The following is a 22,917-nucleotide window of genomic DNA, read 5'->3' as shown; positions in this document are numbered from 1 at the left end:
CAATGGCAGCAAAGAGAACCCACCAATGAAGATGTTAACAAGAAGGGAACTGGAGGAACGAGAGAGGCAATATGGGAACTCTATACTTCCTGTTCAACATTTCTGTAAACCTAAAACCTAAATCTATCTAAAAAATAAAGCCTATTAATTAAAGAAACAAAACCCTTGGAGAGGGCAGGGTTGCCTGAGAGGAGGGGTTAGTGAAGAAGGATAAAGTCAGGAATTGTTGTGGGGTTTCTTGTTGTTGTTTTTTAAAATATATCTTTAAGGATTTCAGAGAGGAAGAGAGATGGAGGGAGAGAGGGAGGGAGGGAGGGAGGGAGGGAGGGAGGGAGGGAGGGAGGGAGGGAGGGAGGGAGGGAGGGAAGGAGAGAGAGAGAGAGAGAGAGAGAGAGAGAGAGAGAGAGAGAGAGAGAGAGAGAAACATCAATGATGAGAGAAAATCATGGATTGGCTGTTTCCTGCACGCCCCATACTGGGGATTGAACCTGTAATCCAGGCATATGCTCCAACCAGGAATTGAACATTGACCTCCTGGTTCCTAGGTCAACACTCAACCACTAAGCCACGCCGGCCGGGCAATGTTGTTTTTCATTCTAGCTGTTTAGAGCTACTTGCCTTTCAGCATGTCCATATGGTACTTTCAATGCATTTCTGAAATTTATCAAAATGCAGTCCAACGGACAGTGCCCCAGAACGCGAGATGCTGTTATACTGACTCTGCCCAGCTGAGTCCGAATCCCTGGAGGCCACCCAGCGGACTTGGGGCAGCTGACACCATCCCCGGGCTGGCGTGTCCCTCCTGGGTCCCGTGAGCAGAAGATGCCACCCGGTCACTGCCCCTGAGGCTGCCTGGACGCCGGCTCAGGGCACACAGACCTCCCTGGTCCCCGGCTGCTTTCCCGAAGGCCTGGGAGCCGGGCCTGGGCGATCCCGCGGCTGTGGCTGGTCAGGGGGTGAGCTGGGCTCTGAGTCCCAGCGGGAGGCACATGGGGCAGAATAATCACAAGCTCTAGCTGGCTGGAGCCGGCCTGCCCTGGCCCGAGCTGCACATGAAAGCCCTGCACACCAGCCCCCTTGCCAGCACGAACATATGAGCATCTGTGTTTGTTTAAAATATGTAGGGGGGGTGCGATCTTGTCTTCCTGCAGAACATTCGGAGCCAATTTCAGCGCCCAGATCTTCACAGGGACCTCGGGGGCTCGCGAGGTGCGAGGGGCACACGGGGCAGGATTCCCACGGCGCAGAGATTCCGAGGATGACTGCGTTGGCTTATTGTTTTACAGGGAAAGGGAAACTGCTATCTACTTGAGCCAACACAAGAGCTCACAGTAGTATTTACACCGAGCGCTGGAAGCTCAAGTGTATCAATGGGCTACAGTGTCTTGCAAAGTGGGTCCCGCAACCAGTGGCAGCCCTTCGGGGTTCGTTAGAACTAGAGGTTCTCGCCGCCTCCCCCCCAGGCCTGCGGGGCCTGGGCTTCAGCTGGAGGCTCAATCCGCGGGGATTCGAGTGCACACTCAGATTTGGAGACCACCGAGTTCCTTACAAAGTCACAGCTGAGCCCTAGCTGGCTTGGCTCAGTGGATAGAATGTCAGCCTGCGAACTCAAGGGTCCCAGGTTCGATTCCGGTCAAGGGCATTACCCTTGGTTGCAACCCCACCAGCCAGTGAGGGCATTGACCCATGAACCAGAACGTCACAGTTCAAATCCCGGTCAGGGCATGTGCCTGGGTTGATAGGCTCCATACCCGGTGGGGGGCGTGCAGGAGGCAGCCGATCCATGATTCTCTCTCATCATTGATGTTTCTATTTCTCTCTCTCCCTCCCTTCCTCTCTGAAATCAACAAAAATATATTTTTTAAAAAAATAAAAAGAGCCGAAACCGGTTTGGCTCAGCGGTGGAGCATCGGTCTGCGGACTGAGAGGTCCCAGGTTCGGTTCCGGTCAAGGGCATGGACCATGGTTGCAGGCACATCCCCGGTGGGGGGTGTGCATGGGGCAGCTGGTCGATGTTTCTCTCGCATCGACGTTTCTGACTCTATCTCTCTCCCTTCCTCTCTGTGAAAAATCAATAAAATATTTTTAAGTAATGCCACGCCCCCTTCTTAGGCTCCTCCCCTTTGTGGCTCAGCCTGCAGCCTCGGCCAGACAGCAGCCCCACCTGAAGCGTTTCCCACATTGGGCTGCTCGGCATTCTCGCCAGGACCTCTGCCACCCCCTCTGCTGCTCCCTGAGTGCCCTGAGGACTGAGAGTGCGTCCCCTTCCCCTTGCTCTCCCTGGTCCGGCACAGCCCGGCCACTCACCCGCTGCGCGTCACCAGGCACTGGCGCAGCCCCAGCTTCCGGAAGATGTCCACCACCGTCTCCATGGGCGTGTGGTCCGTGACCGTGAACGGGCTGAGGTTCAGGACGCGGCGCAGCTTCAGGGGCTGCGGGCTGTTGGCCGGCAGCTCGGGGGGGTCCTCCGTGAAGTACATGATGGAGTTGCTCACAATGCCCTCCTGCCTCTGCCTGGCATTCTCTGCAATGGACCGGCGGGAGCAGAACTCACACCCAGATCCCTCGCTTAGCAGCTGCCCCCACCGCAGACCTGCAGGCACACATCCTCCCTCCGCCCACACCCCAGGATCCCCAGAAAAGGGCTCAGAGGGCCCACTCCACGTTCTTAATGAGGGGCTCCGGCCAACCATCTGTGAAACCGGCTCCTGCTGTGACCGCCTGGGCACAAGACGGGCACCCAGAAGGCCCAGCGCCGTCCCCTCCGCCCTCCGCCCTCCACCCTCACCTTCCTAACACTTCTTCACCTCATCATAGGGGAAGTTTGACATAACAAAAAACCACACTTGCCCGGCTGGTGTGGCTCAATGGTTGAGCATCGACCTATGAACCAGGAGGTCAAGGGTTTGATTCCTGGTCAGGGCATATGCCCGGGTTGCAGGCTCCATCCCCAGTAGGGGGCGTGCAGGAGGCAGCCGATCCATGATTCTCTCTCCTCACTGATGTTCCTCTCTCTCTCTCCTTCCCCCTTCCTCTCTGAAATCAATACAAGTATATTTTTGAAAAGGAAAAAGAAACCACGTTAGCTTCCCGTGACCTTTATACATTGGTATTTTACAAACACATAGTTGGCCCAAACGGCATTGTGAGTCCTGAAAGGAACGGAAATTTAATAGGACCATCCCAGGCTCACGGCCCAGAAATCTAGCTCAATCCCAAATGCGACCCTCAGGACCAAGGAAATCCCCTTGGAAAGGCCGCATCGCCCACCCCTGCATCTTCTCTTTGAAATGGGCCATTCTGAAGGTATCAGAAAGGAAGATAGCAAAACCGGCATGGTAACCATTAGCCTATTTCTATCTCTAGGCCAGGCCGTGCGGCAGGGCTGGAGCAGGGGACAGGAACTCATTAGAGTACAGCTCCGTGCCGCCCAAGAAGCCCGGGCTATTTGAAGTCGCACGTGAATCAAACCCATCGAGCTCAACATATTTCTCCAAGGCCGTGTTCCTTCTGTCGGAATTTTCATCTTCCTCTTGGTTCATGGGAAAAGGTTAGGGGAAATGCACTCCCAGTCTCTGTAATACAGTCCTCCTTTCTCAAAGACTACAATTCACCGATATTGTTCTCGGAGAGAAAGCTCGCACCGCCTGCTCAGAGCGGTCTCCTGCAGCAGCGCGCTCTGATGGAGCTGGCGGAATCAGGCTATTCAGAAAGAGTCTCTGTGTGAAAGGAACACAGGGCCCGCCGGGCAGATGCCTGTTCATTATTTGGGTCAGGTTAAATCTAGTTGCATCAAATGGGACATGCTGCAACCACAGATGCAGGGTGACACTGAGGCACAGGTTTTCAAATGGAGATGCTGTGCACCGCGCACTGCACAATTGTCCCCTAGGCCAAGGCGGTTCTGTCCCGCAGCTCTGAGGTGGAGGCACAGCCAACACATACTTATTTGTTCACATTCATGTACCACATGATTTTCTAGAAGTCCCACACGGCAGAAATCCCATCTCTTTTCATAACCAATTTGAACATTGGGAATGGATCAAGCTACACACCTCAATTAAGAACCGATCACATGACCCAACTGGTGTGGCTCAGTTAACCTATGAACCAAGAGGTCAAGGTTTAGTTCCCGGTCAGGGCATATACCTGGCTGTAGGCTCGATCCCCAGTGTGGGCTGTGCAGGAGGCAGCCGATCCATGGTTCTCTCTGATCATTGCTGTTTCTCTCTCTCCCTCTCCCTTCCTCTCTGAAATCAATAAAAATATTTTTTTAAAAGCACCTTGCAATCCCCTGGCTTAAAGTCTTCTGACTGTGTAGGTTCGTGCTACCCCTGGGAGAATGTGGGGTTGCGAAGGCTGCCATTCATCTCAGTAGCCCAGGAGCTCCCCGTCTACTCACTTATGGCAAGAATCAGCTCCCTCCTCTGGGCGAACCCGATTAGGCGCTCGGAGTCCCGGGACACCACCACGGGGAAGCCGTTGTAGTCGGTCTCCTTGATGAGCGTCTCCACGTCCTCCACTGTCATGCTGTCCTGCGTGAGCACGGCCAGCGGCGGCTCCCCCCGCCGCGGCCGCATCACGTCGGTGGCCAGCGTGCGGTGCGTGAACTCATCCTTCACGTCCAGGAACGGGTACCCGTTGAGGTGGATGTGGGCCTCGTAGATGCCTTCCTTCCCGAAGGCGTCGGCCACCCACTTGCTGGTCACGGCTGCCGCCATCAGGGGGACAATGTACTCCAGACCTCCCGTCAACTCAAACATGATCACCACCAAGGACACCGTCATCCGGGTCACTCCACCTGCGAGTCGAGAGAGGAGGGGAATTCCCAACTCAACCCCGACCCCCAGGAGGGCGTGGATCATGGAAACTGACAAGCGGCTGGAACACCTCTTGACAGGAGAGTAGCTAAGGAGCCAGGCCTACACACCGCCCTGCTCAGAACTCCAGGGCTGAGGCCACGCTGCCATCTGCATCGGGGAGCCAGGAGCCACACCTGCCAGGGGGCTCTTCTGCACGGAGGGACACCTCAGATGTCTATTCACCTAGGACCGTGGTCGGTACAGTGCGGCTCGCGAACCACATGTGGCTCTTTGGCCCCCTGAGTGTGGCTCTTTCACAAAATACCACGGCCTGGGTGAGTTTATGTTGAAGAAGTGGCATTAGAAGAAGTTTAAGTTTAAAAAATGTGGCTCTCCAAAGAAATTTCAGTCGTTGTACTGTTGATATCTGGCTCTGTTGACTGGAGTTTGCCAACCACTGGGCTAGGCCCACAGGCCTTGCTTCCTGGTGAGTGGATCCTATGCGGGCTATGGTTTCTCACTTAGAAAGCGGGGCTCCCTTCCAGAACCCCATAAGCTGGAAACTGGAGAGACTCTTGGGGGTTAGAGACAGAGAGGACCCCCCGGTGTCCCTTGGCATTCAACCGGAGAAAGCAGACCAACTCCTAATCTCCCAGTGAGCCTGAGCGGGGCTCAGTGACCTCAGCACTAGAGGCAGGTGACCTGTGCACTGAGGGATGTTCGGCAGCATCCACGGCCGCCACCCAGGAGGTTCTGCTAGCACTGCCACTCCCAGGAGTGGCAGCCAAACATATCTCCCCTCTTGTCCACTGGCCCTGAGAGGCACAACCGCCCCCAGGTCAAAACCGCTGTCCTAGCTGGCTCAGCTGCGAGATGGTAGAGACTCCATCAGCCTGGGTCCCTAAATGACCAAGTGGAGAGAACCTTCCGCTAACTCCACACACACACACACACACACACACACACTCACACACACACATACACATACATACACACACATACATACACATACACACATACACACTCACACACATGCATACGCACATACACACACACACACACACACACACACACACGCACAAGCCAATTCTCATTATGCACAGTAGCTATGATCTACAAAATCACCACAAACGCCGAATTAACAAATTCGTAACCACCGCCCTCGGGGAGACCTAGATTAGGTCTCTGTGAGCCTATGGTCACAACATTTTTATCAAAATCCATTTTGTGTGCTTCTGTCAGAGACACCTTATTTAACAGATGTAGCTGACAGTCACGTGGAACTCAGCCCAGCGGGAGCTTCTGAAGGTGGATTTTCTCCCTGAGGCACATCCCAGGCTCCTCGCCTGAGGAACTTCAGACAGCACCTCAGCGCTACGCCTGAGGGCCATTTTAACCTGCAAAATCATTCGCAAAAATGCAAATCACATGGCACAAGGTAGACCACGAGAAGGACATCTGTGTCCCGTGTGAGAGCCGAACCAAGAAGGCAGACCTTCACCTCGGGCAGTTCAGCTAGGAAGACACACATGTGTCAGATCACTCCAGTGCTCCACCTCTGAGTGTCCGAGACGGACCGCAAAGGCCTACAAGTATTTTGAGGTTACAAACACACTTTAGAAGCAGCCAAATGCCCAATTATGGAACCCACGAATTATGAGAATGGACCACCATCACGAACCAGACATCAGTCTTGGTATGGTAAGGTAGTGAGGTTTAGGGGATTACTTATCACAGCAGCACACCCTCTCCTATACTTACCACAGCAGCTCACCCTCTCCTATACTCATCACAGCAGCTCACCTCTCCTATACTCATCACAGCAGCTCATCCTCTCCTATACATATCACAGCAGCTCACCTCTCCTATACTCATCACAGCAGCTCACCCTCTCCTATACTCATCACAGCAGCTCACCCTCTCCTATACTCATCACAGCAGCACACCCTCTCCTATACTCATCACAGCAGCTCACCTCTCCTATACTTACCACAGCAGCTCACCCTCTCCTATACTTATCACAGCAGCTCACCCTCTCCTATACTCATCACAGCAGCACACCCTCTCCTATACTTATCACAGCAGCTCACCCTCTCCTATACTTACCACAGCAGCTCACCCTCTCCTATACTCATCACAGCAGCTCACCCTCTCCTATACTCATCACAGCAGCTCACCTCTCCTATACTCATCACAGCAGCTCACCTCTCCTATGCTGAGCATGCAAGTCTCCTGGCTTCCTCTGGCCAGCCCTCTAGCCCAGTTGGCCCTTGTGCTCCATCTGTCTTACTTTCCTTGCACCTCCCGCCTCACCTCCCCTGCCTTCCCCCTCTCCCCTGCCTCTGGCTGTACCTAGGCAGGCTGCTGCTCCCACCATTGCGTAGAGTCCCGGGGTGACACAGTCTGCTCCGGGCCTGCACCAGTTCCTGAAGATGATCCAGTCGTGGTGATGGTATGCCAGCTGCTCCACGCCGATGCCCACCATCCTGCCCGCCATGGCCCCCACAGCCATGCTGGGGATGAAGAGGCCCGATGGGATCTGCAGGGAGCACACATGGGGAAGAGGCGTGAGGGGAGGAGTCTGAGTCCCCAAATCCCGCCTCCCGCCCCAGCACACACTGACCCCTCCACAAGCTTGCATTTCGCTTCAGTCTTCAAAGGAGCTGCAACCTTGCCCTAGCCGGTGTGGCTCAGTGGATAGTGGCAGCCTGTGGACCGAAGGGTCCTGCGTTTGATTCCGGTCAAGGGCACGTAGTACTTTGCAGGCTCCTCCCCGGCCCGGACCCTGACCAGGGTTCGTGCAGGAGGCAACCAATCAATGTGTTTCTCTCACATCGATGTTTCTGTCTTTCCCTCTCTCTTCCACCCTCCTTGAGAATCAATGGGGAAATACCATCGGGTGAGAAGTAACAGAAATAAAGAAATAAATGATTTTACAAAGGAGTTTCTAACTCCACTTTCTCCCTTCCTCTATGTAAAATATCAATAAAATATATATATTTTTAAATAATAATAAAGTAAAATAAAATAAAAGTAAATGTCAGGCCGCAGCAGGAAACTGGAAAAGAAGGGCCTGCGATGGGGGGAGGAGGAGGAAGCCAGGGCAGCGGCCAGCCGTCTGCATCTTCCAGAGGCTTCCGCAGCCACCGCCCTCAAGGCCCACAGTGCCCTCCATCCTCGTGTCCCTTTCACGAAAAGCGATCAAAACAGTCTCATCCTGGGAGAGCGGCTCAGAAGCAGACCCCGCAGATGGGGAGGTCTGGGCACCAGCATGCCTTCTGCTTGGTGTGAAAAGATGTTAGATCCGGCTCGTGGCCAGGCTGCCGCTGAGCCACCTGGCTCTCGGGGGGGGGGGGGGGGGGCCTGCATGGGGCTGCCATCCTGAGCGGGAGCATGTAGGCCCGGCCCAGCCTGTTACCGATCTCAGGACAGAGGGGCTCCTGAAGCAGGCTCCAGGTGAAGGTCAGATCCTTGAGTATGACGGCGGGAGTCTGGGACATTCCCGAGGAAACAGTTCCTTTCTGAACTGCCCCATCCCACTGCCACCTGACCCCCTGGAACGGCCAAGTCCCCTCTCCCAGCAGCACCAGAGGCGCCAGGCCTTCCTCAAACACGAAGCTCAAGCCCTTCACTGGCGCAGATGGAGCAGACAGACAGTCATGTTTAATCCAGTCCCCATCCTGTTCTCAGGACAAAAATTCAGGCTTGTGCTTGACCATCACACACTCAAGTGTAAACTCTCTACATGGTTTCTTCGACTTAAAAAGCATAAATCGTAAAAATCACACACAGACCGAGTATTGCTGGCTCAGTGGTTGAGCTTTGACCTATGAACCAGGAGATCATGGTTTGATTCCTAGTCAGGGAACATGCTCAGGTTATGGGCTCGATTCCCAGTGTGGGGTGTGCAGGAGGCAGCTGATCCATGATTCTCTCTCGTCATTGATATTCCTATTGCTTTCTCCCTCTCCCTTCCTCTCTGAAATCAATAAAAAAAAAAATTTTTTTAATCGCACATGGAAGTAATTGTAATTGAGAGCAGCAGGTGTTCTGGTGGACTCTCAACATTCTGCTTGCTGGTTACACAAGTGTGTGTGTTTCATGAAAGTTCACCAAGCTTTGTATGTCTCTGTATGAATGACATACTCTGAGCCATGGCTTCTTCACCTCTAAAACGGGGTTAAAGCTATGGTAGAGGCTTGCTGTTACCCACACATAGCTTCTTGGTGGTTAAAGGAATTCAAGGGCCCAGCACAAGACAACATTCAATACGTTCCACCACTTCTCCCCAGCACGATTCCATGGTGGCCAGCAGGCGCCACCCAGAAGGCCACAGGTGGCCACATTCTCCTTCCCCTTCACTCACCTTCATGCCAAAGGTGAATATGGTGATGACGATTTTGAAGACCAGCGCCAGGGCCAGCTGCCACATGGCCGTGTACACCCCGCGGCCGGCCGGCCGGTCGGGAATGTCATCCACGGGCCGGGTCATGTTGGGGTCGTTGATGTAGTCGCAGAGCTGGGAGGACTCGAGGGCCCCGCAGTCATTGAACAGCTCAGAGATGAGCTCGCTCGTGCTCTGGCGCGTGTAGGGGTTGGGGTAGGCGACGATGGCGGTGATGGCCGTCACCGCGATGACCTCCAGCACCGGGTACTTGCCCAGGCTGGTGGTCTTGCGCCTCCTGCACCAGGCGATGTTGCAGCGGATGAAGAGGGTCCCCCACAGGCCCCCGAAGACGCCCAGCAGGATGAAGGGGAAGAGCTCGGCCATGTACCAGGGCGTGTGGTACTCCACGTAGAAGAGGACGAGGCGGCTGTTCCCAAAGGGGTTGATGGAGCGCAGCGTGAAGGCCGCCACCAGCGCCGCAAAGAAGGACCGCCACAGGGTCTTCAGGGGGAAGTAGTAGCTGACCTGGACCGACAGGAGAGCGTGAGCGACGGGCCCAGGACGGCGGCACTCACACCCGCACCTGGGTGTCCTTATGACCCTAAGGCGCCCGCAAGGACACATAGACTCTCCCTGCGTCCAATAGCAGAATGGAGACTAGTCAAGGTGCTTTTGAGCTATTTTTTTTAAGAGGAATGAAAGCATTTAATCATAATTCTGTTTATGGCATGGAGACATACAGCCCCATCCCCCCAAAAAAAGCAAAGAAACCTCTGAATTTGCTTCTACAGACAACAGATAGATCAAGGGTTGGAAATCCCTGGCCCAGCCAATGTATCTGTATGGCACAGGAGTTAAGAATGAATTGTTTATTTTTAAATAATTAAGAATGCCCTAGTCGTAGTTAGAAAACTGGCTTGCGAGGCACACGGCTCTTTGGCCCCTTGAGGGTGGCTCTTCCACAAAATACCACGGCCTGGGCGAGTCTATTCTGAAGAAGTGGTGTTAGAAGAAGTTTAAGTTTAAAAAATGTTGCTCTCCAAAGAAATGTCAATCGTTATACTGTTGCTATTTGGCTCTGTTGACCAATGAGTTTGCCGACCACTCGTCTAGCTGGTTTGGCTAAGTGGATACAGCGTCGGCCTACAGACGGTAGGGTCCTGGGTGTGATTCCAGTCAAGGGCACATGCCCAGGTTGTGGAATTGATCCCTAGTAGGGAGTGTGCAGGAGGCAGCTGACAAAAGATTCTCTCCCATCATGGATGTTTCTGTCTCCCTCTCCCTTCCTCTCTGAAATCAATTAAAAAATTTTTAATAAATAAATGGTTAGGAAGGACTATTTTGTGACATGTGAAATATTCAAAAGAACCCTGCTTCGGTGACACAAGAAAATTATATAAAACTCCAGCTTCAGCTCCTAAGGCGAGTGGTGTCAGGGTGCAGCCATGCGCGACCATGGGCGGTTGTCTGTGGCTTTCCTGCGTCATGCAGGGCTGAGCGGCTGGGACCCAGGCCGGAAGTCCCACCAAGCATTAAATAGTGACTTTCTGGCCCTTTATAGACAACGTTTGCCGACCCCTGGAATAGATCTACCCACGTTGCCAAAACCAAAAATGCTTCATTCATTTGGTCATGAGGAAGGGAGGACACTGCAAATCTTCCAGAACATTTATATCGGCATTTTCCGCGTAGACCAACCGTGACTCCTGGATGAGCTGCAAGAATTCTGCTCATGCTCCTCAGAAGGCTTAGGCAGGGGCCTGCTGCTGAGCTCCCCACTGCCACTGCCGCAGCCCGCAGCCCGCAGCCCGCAGCCCGCAGCCACACATCCCCCGCGCCCGGCTCACCTCCTCCAGACTGAAAAGCACGCCGCCAATCGGAGCGCCGAACGCAACAGAGACTCCGGCAGCAGCTGCCGCTGAAAGTACCTGCAAGGCAAAGCCCAAGGCCTTTCATGAAAACAAGCCTGTGCAGGGGCTGCCAGCGTGGCTCAATGGTTACATGTCAACCTGTGAACCAGGAGGTCAGGGTCCGATTCCCGGTCAGGGCACAGGCCTGGGTTGCAGGTTCGATCCCCAGTGTGGGACGTGCAGGAAGCAGCTGATCCATTATTCTCTCTTATAACTGATGTTTCTCTCTCTTTCCCTCTCCCTTCCTCTCTGAAACCAATAAAACATTTAAAAGAAGAAGAGGAGAAGAAGAAGAGGAGGAGAAGAAGAAGGAGAAGGAGGAGGAGGAGGAGAAGAAGAGGAACAACAAGAACAACAAGCACACGCAGAGGAGACAGGAGGGGCCTGTCCAGAAGATGGCAGCTGGGCCCGCTCACCTCGCGCCTCTTGCCCTCGTTCTTGCTGTACTTGGAGAAGAGGCTGCTGAAGAAGTTACCACAGCAACAAGCCACGTGCACCAGTGGCCCCTCCTTCCCAAGGCTCAGGCCCGAGGACACCACCAGCACCAGCGTGACGGTCTTGATCAGCAGCGTCCACTTGCCCAAGTAGCCCCTGATGATGAAGCCGCTCAGAATGGTCTTGATCTGGAACACAGGACAGAGAGCGGGGCGGCTGAGGCGCTGTTCACGCCCACTCCCCGCTTCGCCTGCGGGAGGCTGCTTCCGGGTCTGAGTCCCTCTAAGTTCACACGAACAGCATTTACATTAACAAGTCATTTCACCAGAAGAGAGAAGCCTAAGAGCTTATGTACTTATAGACACAGACAATAGGGTAGTGAAGACCCGGAGGAGGGGCAAGGGGGAATGGGAGATATCTGTAATACTATCAACAATAAGAAATACATTATTTTAAAAAAATGTTGAAAAAATAAAAAGACATAAGTTTATATTATATTCATGGAAATGTGAAGCAGTGCGATTCATAGTAAATTTTAATTATTCTTAGAGTAGTAAGGTTATAATGAGGGCTGAATAAGTAATTATCAGGTTCCATTTTATTTGTGGCACTTTATCCTGTTCACATTACCCTCTGTTGTGTTGAAAAGAGACATATAGCTATAGATTTTAGCTGTTAATTTTACACAATTGAAAGACCTTGCCCTGGCCAGTGTGGCTCGGTGGATAGAGCATCAGCCTCTGGACCATTCTGGTCAAAACCACATACCTTCATTGCAGGCTCCTCCCCGGCCCAGGCCCTGGTCAGGGCTCGAGCAGGAGGCAACCAATGGATGTGTTTCTCTCACACCAATGCTTCTCTCTGTCTCTCCCTATCTCTTCCACTCTCCCTACAAATCAATGGAAAAATATCCTTGGGTGAGGATTTATAAATAATAATCTACCTAATAAAAGAATAACATGCTATTTGACCATACCTTCGCAACACCTACCAGCCAATCAGGAGTGAGTATGCAAATCAACCCAACAAAGATGGTGGGTTAATTTGCATACACAGATGCAGGCATTCCACACTGTCCCAGCCACGCTGGGCCTCTGGGCAGCATGGGAAGGCGGAAAGGCCGCTCCGGGCCCAAGCAGAAAGGTGGCTCTGGCCAGAGTGAAGGCAGAGCTGGCAGCCAGGGGAAGTCAGGCCTGTTCTTACATGAATCTTTGTGCATCGGGCCTCTAGTAATAATAATAATAATAATAATAAATGCAGCCCCAGTAGAGAACCAGCCACTGCTCTATTCCTGGCAAGAGCAGGATGGGCCAAAACTGGTTTGGCTCAGCAGTAGAGGGTCGGTCTGCGGACTGAAAGGTCCCAGGTTCAATTCCGGTCAAGGGCATGTACCTTGGTTGCGGGCACATCCCCAGTAGGGGGTGTGCAAGAGGCAGCTGGTCGATGTTTCTCTCTCATCGACGTTTCTAGCTCTCTGTCCCTCTCCCTTCCTCTCTGTAAAAAATCAATAAAATATATATTTTTTTTTAAAAAAAGAGCAAGATGGGAATTCCTGATTCCCAGTAGTTAAGGGATCTTCTGGAAACCTCTTTGGCATCACGTCACCTTTTCCCATGTGGGGAGGGTCATGCAGTGAACCAACCCTTGGAATTTTAAAGGGGTGTGAATGGACCATTTCCATCCCAGAATTACTGATGGAGATCTGTTTCTTAATTCCAGGAGGAAGATCGAGAGCAGGCACGCGTGTGCGTGAGGAACTCAGGCACCCTTCCCAGAGAATGTGAGGAAGGTCTAGCTACACAAACAGGCAGTATTTTGCACTGCCCTCTAACTAACGTCAAAACTAGTGGTGGTTAATGTGGCCTTTACCTAGTAGTGCTTGGCCTACTTGAGCCTGCCTGGGCATCTCAGACCAGCTTATTTGAAGGATGTTTTCGTATGCCTGCCACAATCCTGCACTTTTGTGTTGCCTTGAATAAAATTACCTCTAATTCTCTGTCAGTTGCATAATGTGGACTTGGGCCCGAGGGTAGAGTTTAAGAGCATCATGCCATTTAGAAAATTACAAACATCTCAATTACCGGAGCCTCTGCCAGCCACGTGGTGAGTTGAACAATGTAATGGGCATTTTGTAATTCTCTAAAATGATTTTATAAAATTGCCATGATCAAATTAGGGACTACAGAAAGCGAGCCCGTTCCCAGGACACGCTATGATTCAATCACTGCTTTCCTCTGAATGAACGGGGACCGAGCCAAGCAGGACTTTCACGAGATGAGGTGGAGCGGGTTTGTGACTCAGTGGGGCTAACTTTAAACCTTTCAGATTCTCTAATGAAACATCAGCTCAAGGTGAGCTCTGAGAAGACACGCTGTCTCACAGTCACTGGCGGTTCTGATAATGGAGCAAACGGAACAGAAAGAGGCCCCGTGTTCGCTGCTCTCTAAACCCCAAGTCCAAGAGCAAGTGTTCACATGGAAATGTGCTTTGGAGAGCTTAGACAAGAGCATTCTTACACAGAAAAGTGTTCTCTGCATGGGCATTTAAAAGGGTTTCCAGTCGGGCCAGCGTGGCTCAGGGGTTGAGGTCACTGGTTTGATTCCTGGTCAGGGCACAGGCCCGGGTTGCGGGCTCCATCCCCAGTATGGGGTGTGCAGGCGGCAGCCGGTCCATGATTCTCTCTCATCACTGATGTTTCTACCTCTCTCTCCCTCTCCCTTCCTCTTCGAAATCAATAAAAATATATTTGATTTAAAGGTCAGCATCGTCCTAGCTGGTGTGGCTCAGTTGATAGAGCGTCGGCCTGCGGACTGAAGGGTCCCAGGTTTGATTCTGGTCAAGGACACATGTCTGGGTTGCGGGCTTGATCCCCAGTGTGGGGCGTGCAGGAAGCAGCCAATCCATGATTCTCTCTATCATTGATGTTTCTACCTCTCTCTCCCTCTCCCTTCCTCTCTGAAATCAATAAAAATATATTAAAAATATAGATTTAAAAGTCAGTATGACATAGTCAGGCTTTTCCTTCTGTCGTTCCTGGCAGGGACCAGCATGCATCGTCGCCCGTCTGTCACCATAATCGCTCACAGCCTGAAACTCGCCATCTCCACTGCCTGTGGGCACTCCTGAAGCCCCGACCCGAAAGAGAACTGCACTGCTTGCTTGGATGGTCATATGAGAACTCGCAGAGTCCCTCCTGGTGAAGCGTCCCCTCTCTGGCTTCTGGGGAATGAGCTGATCGCTGCTGCTCAGCGTCCCTCTGCGGCCAGGGCGCGCTCACAGCGCATGCCCTGTGTGGAATTGGGGTTTGTGAACATTGCAATGACCCTGTCCCCACAGAGCAAATGGCAGCCAGGGAGTTCACTAGGCAGCAAACCTCCTAAGCAACAAACCCCACTGCCATCCACTTCCACACTGCATCGCGCTAAAGGGCAGCCTGCTTCCGTGGGCTCTGAGGCTTAGGCATGCTTTGCAAACGCAAGACGTCAGCACCTGAGAGCAATGGAACATGAATCCTGAACACAGAGCATTGATCCTGAGTTCAGCTCCCAGCTTGGCAGCTGGGCGACCCCGGCCAAGTGTCTCCCCCTCTCTGTGCCTCAGCTCCTCGCCCGGGAAGTGGAGAGTAGCGGTGCCCACCTCACAGGGTGGCTGTGGGACTGAAGCAGCGAATCCATGTCCCATGCTTGGCCCCGCGCTTGCCCTCAGGGCTGGACGTGTCTGCTGCTCTCCGCTGGGCACAGAGGAAAGCCCGCCCCACTCACCTCGGGGATCCCCGAGCCGCAGGCGTAGGGCGCGAACACACGCACCAGGGAGACGGCCAGGAAGGCGAAGAGCAGGGCCCACAGCACGTAGAGCAGGTAGTTGAGGATGTAGGCGCTGGCACCCTGAACAAGACACAACACAGGAAGGACCGCTGAGCCCCCAGACCCAACGGTCCCCCTCCGCTGGGCCGGCAGCAGCGGGGCCTGTGTCAGCGAAAAGGCAGCTGTTTGGACAGGCGGCTGCTACAGCTACTGGAACCCACAGACACTGCCAGGCTTCTCTGCGAGCCATTTCCACAGACCTGCAGCCCGGCTGGCCTGCTCAGTGGTTAGCGTCGCCCCAGGCACCGAAAGGTCACCAGTTTGATTCCCCATCAGGACACATGCCCAGTTGGGGGCTCCATCCCCAGTGGGGCGTGCAGGAGGCAGCTGATGGATGTCCCTCTCATACATCAATCTCTCTCTCTCCCCCTCCCCTCCCTAAAAACCAATAAAAACATCTTTGGAAGCCATTATAAAACATACATGTCTTGTGCACATGAAGCAGGGGGGAGGGTTTCCAACTGCCATTTGCACAGGAGCCAGAAGTACCAGGTCACGCCATACAGGGCCCGGGTGGTGATCAGACACGCACGCTGCAACCACAGGCGGTCCCCCCGGCCAGGCCCGGCCCGAACCCACCTCGGAGCGGTTCACCAGCAGCTCCGACCACTTCTGCCACAGCGGGCACTTGTCCCGGTCCTCAAACGTGGTCTCGGAGGACGTCCAGCAGCATTGTTCGTGGCTGTACCAGAAGGCGGACAGGCAGATGCCCTCCTTCAGGTCGGTCATCCAGTCCACGGCCAGGTCGATGACGCCGGCCAAGGTGCCTGCAGGGACAGCGGGGTTCTTGGAGGAAGCGACAGGAGCATCCCCCCCCCCCCGCCCACACGCACAGGGAGTCCTGAGCACTGGTGGGGGGTGGGGGGGAGGCAGCCAGCCCGGCCCTAGGAGACCCTGGGCGGGTTCGTGTCCTCACGCGGACAGAGGCCCGTCTTCCTCCAGCCTGAGCCCATCCCTCCCGGGTTCCAGAAACGGGTGCGCCCCCTTCACAGGGCTCCCCCACAGCAGCCTGGGGGGGCGGGGGGGGAAGCGCTGGGTCACACATTCCTGTTTCCCAGGGGAGCGTGCCAGTGCCTGGCTGTTTAAGGCCTGGCCACACATGGGAACCCGACTTGGACAATCTCACTTCCTAGAACTTGCTGGATTTTTAAACTATTGTGGAAGGGATTCAATTAATAACTTACATTGTTGGGGATCTATGTAAGTGACTGCTTCAGAGGCCGGCAGAAGGAGCCAGGCCAGTCTTCTCTGCAGGCAGGGACATCAGGCTACCACATTCTCCCAACTTTTACCGGATCCTTATTATCCTGTCCCTGCCCCAGCCATACCAACACCGGGGCACCCACATGCCTGCAAGGACTCACCCCTCCCTGCCTTCCCGTTACACGGAAGCCCCATTGTTTGAGAGAACGCCTGAACCCCCAACAGGCGGCACACCCCAGCAGCTGCCCCTCACCCACTCCAGCCTCATCGCTTCCCACCTCTAGCCCCCACCCCTGCCCACTCCCTCCTCGTGGCCCCACCAGGCTCTGCTCTCCGCACCTCTCAGGAAGCACTGCCCTCCCCACCCGGCCATCTCCTCTTTCTCTTCCAGATCCTGGCACTTCCATCTCCTCCTGCAGGAAGCCTTCCCTGATTTCCTACATTTGGGCTCAGCATGCTTTCCAGGCATGTACCCATCAGCATACCTGTCACATCCTGACACCATGATCTGCTGGCATGGCATCTATATAACACATATGTTATCCCGAGTGCACCTGTGGAGCACGTCACAGTGGTGGAAAGGCTTTGGAAAACAGTCTGAAGCTGCTCACCAGGTTAAACAGTTACCATCCTTGCAAGCAATTCCAAAGCCCGAACACCTCGTGCTGAGTAAAAGGCGGTGATCACAGCACTCTACATGTGTGATGCCATTTCCATGTAACTTCCAGAGCGGGCAGAGAGGGCCAGGGGACAGGAGGAGGCTGCACGCCCTGGAGCTTGGCAGCTAAAGGACCTGGCGGGTCTCCGGGTGCCAATGAAAAGATTCTAAAACTGACTGTGGCGATGGCTGCCCACCTCCGTGAGGACGCTGAAAACCACCAAATGACATGCTTTCACTGGGTACATTGTATGGTATGTAAATTACACAATGAGGCTGCCGCATATGTGCATTTACACACACACACATGCATACAGCGGGTGGGGGTGACGCAGCTCAGAGAGGGAGAAGTGGACTTTTAGAAAGGTGGTCAGAGAACACCTCAAGCGAAAGATGTTTGAACAAAGACCTAAAGAAGGTGAGTGTATTAAATAAATAAAATAAATAAATAAATAAAGGAAGGTGAGGGAGTGGCCCTGCAGATAGCCAGCGGGGAGACCCAATGATCACCCCAAAGCCACCCCCATTCACTGGGTCATAATCACAATATCCCACATCCAGTCTCCCCGGCTGGCTGCTTCTGGCAGTGCTGGCAGGTTCAGCTTTCTTACGTGAACGGAGTATCTGTGACACCCGGTGGTGATTCATAGTAATTGATTCCCCATAAAGGGCTTGTTAATGTTTTCTTCCGTGGAGCAACAGTGACACCTGGTGGTGATTCACATAGTAAATGTTTTGTGCATATTTCGTTCCGTGGAGCAACAGTGACACCCGGTGGTAAGTCATAGTAAATGCAGCGTTGATGTTTTCTTAATATTTCTATTTGTTATTCAACAGCGACATCTAGTGATGAATCCTTATAACTGCACTGCAGAGGAGACCCTGGATCTCTCCATCTCAGGAGTCAGAATGTAATGTCCAGGATGCCACTAAGGAGATGACTGGCCCACCAGCTGGACAACAGGAAGTGAATGGGCACAGTTTGCTGGCTTTCCTTCCAAGGTACATCCAGATCAAAAGCACCTCGGCATTGGCACCAGCATCTCTCTCTTACCTTCCTCCTACATTCACTCGCTGATGTGTCCAGGGGCTCGCCCTTCTCCTGTGGCTCTCACCTGGCTGCACGTTAGCGTCACAGGAGGGGCAGGAGGAAGTGGAGGGGGTCGGCGCTAGGGCATCATCTCCAAATACACTATTTGCTTGAAGCCCAAGCAGCAGGTTTTTTGGTTGTTTTTTTTTTAAATTCCCCAAATGATTCTCCTTAAAAGAACTGGCAGGCCGAAACCGGTTTGGCTCAGTGGTAGAGCGTCGGTCTGCGAACTGAAAGGTCCCAGGTTCGATTCCTGTCAAGGGCATGTACATTGGTTGCGGGCACATCCCCGGTAGGGGGTGTGCAAGAGGCGGCTGGTCGATGTTTCTCTCTCATCGATGTTTCTAGCCCTCTATCTCTCTCCCTTCCTCTCTGTAAAAAATCAATAAAATATATATTTTTTTTAAAGAACTGGCAGAACTCGGATTGATAGTGAAGCCAACTGGTCAATATCAGGTTAAAGACACACCCTGACCAGGCTCTCAGATTAATCAATACATCTAAACTGCCTGTGTACTCCAAGATGCCAGAACATCTATTCTGCATTTCTTTTCTCTATCCATTTCTCCTTCCCAGGAGCCAAGGGTAATGACAGTGAATGATTTTCAAACTCGATTCTAAACAGAGACATCAACATTCACAGCTGGCTCCCACCCGCCCGCCTCCAAAGGCTTTCGCAGAGGCGGTCAAACACCACCTATCCATAAGCCCAAGCTCACCGGGAATGCCAGTGGGACAGGGACCGCCTGGGGAAATGCGTGGACAGCTGCTGTGCCCCTGAGCACTCCGCTTGGCTCTCTGTGATGGGCCAAACCCTCCCTCAGCTGTGTACGGAGCAAATGCAGAGGCACCCAGCACCTGAAATCTTCAGGAATCCCAAACCTACATCCGTAGACAGCGCCTGGGCATGCACGTGGGCATTTCTTTAATTATCGTCAGCTGAGCTCAGGGCGATGGGAGAGCCACGGCCTGGGAACATGCTTCCCCAAAAGGCTGACCATGTTATCAGCTTGGCCTTCACATCAGCCCAGGTGTGTGACTTAGCTAGGTAAATCCAGCCATGCACCAGGAATGCTCGGCCTACTCAAGAATGCAAATAAGCTCCTTTGACCCTAGGTTCTGGTGATACTTCCTGGTATTTGGGGATGTATATGGGGGTCCCTGCCTCTCCATCAGAGCTGGCAGCGGTTCTACCCGGCTCCCAGCTTTTTCCTTCTATCTCTGTGTCTTGTTTCTTTCTTTTATTTCTTAATCCCCAGCTCCTCCACTCAGGAACCGGACCCGTTCCTTTTCCATGCTGGACTGGGGAAAGAGAAGAACACCTCTACATACATCTGCGCCCCTTAGTGCTCCGTCTCTCTCACGGCATCCGCTGTGTCCCGCCGTATCGCAGTCCTTGTCTGGGCAGGGCTGTAACCACGGCTCTATGTCATGATGGACCAGGGGCTTTTAAGGGGGTCTCTTCAGCACACCCGGGCTTTTTATCCCAGACTGACCCTGCACAGCCTCCTGAAAGGGGGGGAGCTGCAGGCAGCAGAGCCCTGGAGAACTGTGCCCCGGATGTTGAGAGTGGGTTTCTCCTCCACAGAGCGCCCTGCTAGCTCCGGAAACCTGGTGCTGGGGTTACCCAGTGATAGACGCAGAGGCCCTGAGGGTCTGAGCAGTGTGGGTGGAGGGTGGGGGGGTCTCCAGCTAGCTCCTGGGGTGTCCCCCCCCCTTTTTTTTTTTTTAAGAAAATGGAGCCTTTTGTTAGAGGTCAGTTTAATATATATTTGCTGACTTTAGAGAGAGAGGAAGGGTGAGGGAGAGAGAGAAAGAAAGATTGATGAGAGAGAACATCAGATCGGCTGCCTCCTGGGGATGGAGCCCACAACCCAGGCACAGGCCCTGACTGAGAATCGAACCATGATCTCTTGGTTCCTGGTTCGACCCTCAACCACTGGGCCACACCAGCTGGACACGTGTTGCGCATTGGGGTGTTTGCAATTCACTCCAGGGCCTCCCGGGGTTAGCAAAGGCCAGCTTCACGTGGTGTGTTATTATTAGAGACCAAAACCTCTCCGTACTGTTTTGCCTTCTTCATAAGCACGCGGTACAGAATGTAGTGTGTTTCCAGTCACAGCTCTGCAACGCCCCCCGGAGCCCCGCCCTCGGGCCTGGCCTCACTCTAAGATGGTCCCAGCACGGACCCCTCCCATGGGGCACAAGAGAAACACCCCACTTTTAGAATGCCACCCCAGCAGCCACCCGGGGCCCAGCCGCCCCCGCACGGGCGCCGTGCACGTACCCGCCAGCAGCCCGATGAGCAGCATGACCACCCATCCTGACCAGGCGTCCAGCAGACCCTTGATGAACTCCCACACGGACTCCTTGCTTCTGCTGGTTATCTGGGGACGAGACACGGCGGTTCATGGGCACACGCTCCGGTCCCGCGTCCTCCCCACAACCTCCCTCAGAAACCGAGTAACTACTCAGCTGGTTTCCCCCACACACACACACACACACACACACACACAGCACTCCTCCGGCCACCTGCCACACCACGGAGTGGCCTTTCCACTCCAAAACTCCGCTTCAGCCCTCACCGGTGTGGCTCAGTGGATAGAGCGTCAGCCTATGGACTGAAGGGTCCCAGGTTTGATTCCAGTCAAGGGCATGGACCTTGGTGGCAGGCACATCCCCAGTGGTGGGTGTGCAGGAGGCAGCTGATCGGTGTTTCTCATCGATGTTTCTAGCTCTCTATCCCTCTCCCTTCCTGTCTGTAAAAAATCAATAAAATATATATATTTTTTAAATCCACTTCATTTAGCCTGGCCAGCCTGGCTCAGGGGTTGAGCATCAACCTAAGAACCAGGAGGTCACGGTTGGATTCCTGATCAGGTGGCGGGTTCAATTCCCAGTGGGAGCATGCAGGGGCAGCTGATCCATGATTCTCTGTCATCATTGATGTTTCTCTCTCTCTCTCTCTCTCTCTCTCTCTCTCTCTCTCTCTCTCTCTCTCTCTCTCCCATTCCCTTCCTCTATGAAGTCAATAAAATAATTTTTTTAATCCACTTGATTAAACAAACTCACAGGTGCCATTTGTACTCTGATGATCTGCAAGCCATTCTGAAGGGAGATGTGGAGTCGGCGCCATTGTAGACCAGGAGGTGGTGCTCTGGCCGCCACGCTTCACCCTGCTCTGAAGCGCTGTCCCTGGGACTGAAGGCAGCCCGCACACAGTAGGTCCGCCTTGGCGGAGAGAGACTTGGCTTGGCCCGTCCTCACCACCAAGCCCTCCTCTCACTGGGACCCCCTTGGCTGGTTCCCCTCCTTCACTTCTCCCCGCTGCTTCTAAGTGTCCGGCACTGCTCCCCTCTCCCCCCGGTCTCCACTGAATGGCCTGCCTGGCTCCTGGCGCCTCCTGCCTCCTCCCTCTACAGAGCCAGGCCACCTGCCCCCCCGCCCAAAGCACCTGACATTTCTCTTAATGTACACTGAATGGCCAGATGATGGTGATCTCTGAACACATAAAAACCTGGCCACTCAGTGTGTGTGTGTGTGTGTGTGTGTGTGTGTGTGTGTGTGTGTGTGCGTGTGCATGTGTGTGTGTGTTTTATATATATATTTTAGAGGCCCTGTGCATGAATTCCTGCATGGATGGGGTCCGGCCAACCTGGCCACCGGGGGGAACATGGGCGGTTGGCCGGCCTGCCTGCTGGTTGAACTCCTGGTTGAGGGGACAATTTGCATATTAGCCTTTTATTATATAGGAGGATAGACACTGAGTCATCAGATTATTATGCGTTCAGAGATCATAATCTGGCCACTCAGTGTATTTTATTTATTATTTTTTAATATATTTTATTGATTTCTTACAGAGAAGGAAGGAGATAGTCAGAAACATCGATGAGAGAGAAATATCAATCAGTTGCCTCCTGCACACCCCCCACTGGGGATGTGCCCGCAACCAAAGTACATGCCCTTTACTGGAATCGAACCTGGGACCTTTCAGTCGGCAGGCTGATGCTCTATCCATTGAGCCAAACTGGTTACGGCCACTCAGTGTATTTTATTGATTTCAGAGAGGAAAGGAGAGGGAGAGAGAAACATCAGTGATGAGAGAGAAGCACGTCCCACACTGGGGATCAAACTTGCAGCCAGGCCATGTGCCTTGACCAGGAATCAAACATGACCTTCTGGTTCCTAGGTTGATGCTCAACCACTGAGCCACACGGATCGGGAGAGCACCTGGTATTCTATGACCTATCCACAGCTCTACCCCTCCCTCCCACAACCTTCCCTTCCTTAGCGCCCTGCCCACCCAGGACACGAGGGCATGAGCCGGAGGAACCCCCTCCCACATGTCTGTCAGGACATCACCTACCTTCCTGTGCCTGTCGGTGTCCCGCGACTTCTCCCTCAGCCAGTCGATGGTGTGGAAGTCCTCGTACGTCCCCACGTCGGGGAAGGGCTCATCGAGAAAGTCCATGAGGTTGCCGGAGCCGCTCATCGCTCCTGCACGTGACCATGCTACTCACACCTGGAGAGAGAGCGCAGTTGACACGCCGGCAGGCGGCCCGCACACCC

At 53.5% G+C, this 22,917-nt stretch overlaps 1 protein-coding gene across 3 annotated transcripts in view; it reads right to left on the bottom strand.

The window, feature by feature from the left end:
• Positions 1-22,917, bottom strand: part of CLCN4 (chloride voltage-gated channel 4) — a 47,061-nt gene that overhangs the window by 5,341 nt on the left and 18,803 nt on the right. For all 3 annotated transcript variants that reach the window (XM_036420478.2, XM_036420479.2, XM_036420477.2), the window contains exons 2-11: positions 22,715-22,870; positions 20,636-20,735; positions 15,977-16,164; positions 15,296-15,418; positions 11,516-11,722; positions 11,037-11,117; positions 9,169-9,714; positions 7,155-7,341; positions 4,403-4,801; positions 2,308-2,524 (exon numbers count right to left, since the gene is read on the bottom strand). In XM_036420478.2, coding sequence (XP_036276371.1) covers positions 2,308-2,524; positions 4,403-4,801; positions 7,155-7,341; positions 9,169-9,714; positions 11,037-11,117; positions 11,516-11,722; positions 15,296-15,418; positions 15,977-16,164; positions 20,636-20,735; positions 22,715-22,840 — 2,174 coding nt within the window. In that variant the 5' untranslated portion in view covers positions 22,841-22,870. The remainder of the gene's footprint in view (positions 1-2,307; positions 2,525-4,402; positions 4,802-7,154; positions 7,342-9,168; positions 9,715-11,036; positions 11,118-11,515; positions 11,723-15,295; positions 15,419-15,976; positions 16,165-20,635; positions 20,736-22,714; positions 22,871-22,917) is intronic.

The sequence above is a fragment of the Pipistrellus kuhlii genome, unplaced genomic scaffold (assembly GCF_014108245.1).
Source record: "Pipistrellus kuhlii isolate mPipKuh1 unplaced genomic scaffold, mPipKuh1.p scaffold_m20_p_69, whole genome shotgun sequence".
In the NCBI taxonomy this organism is placed as follows: domain Eukaryota; kingdom Metazoa; phylum Chordata; class Mammalia; order Chiroptera; family Vespertilionidae; genus Pipistrellus; species Pipistrellus kuhlii.
This window is presented reverse-complemented; position numbering and strand designations above follow the sequence as displayed.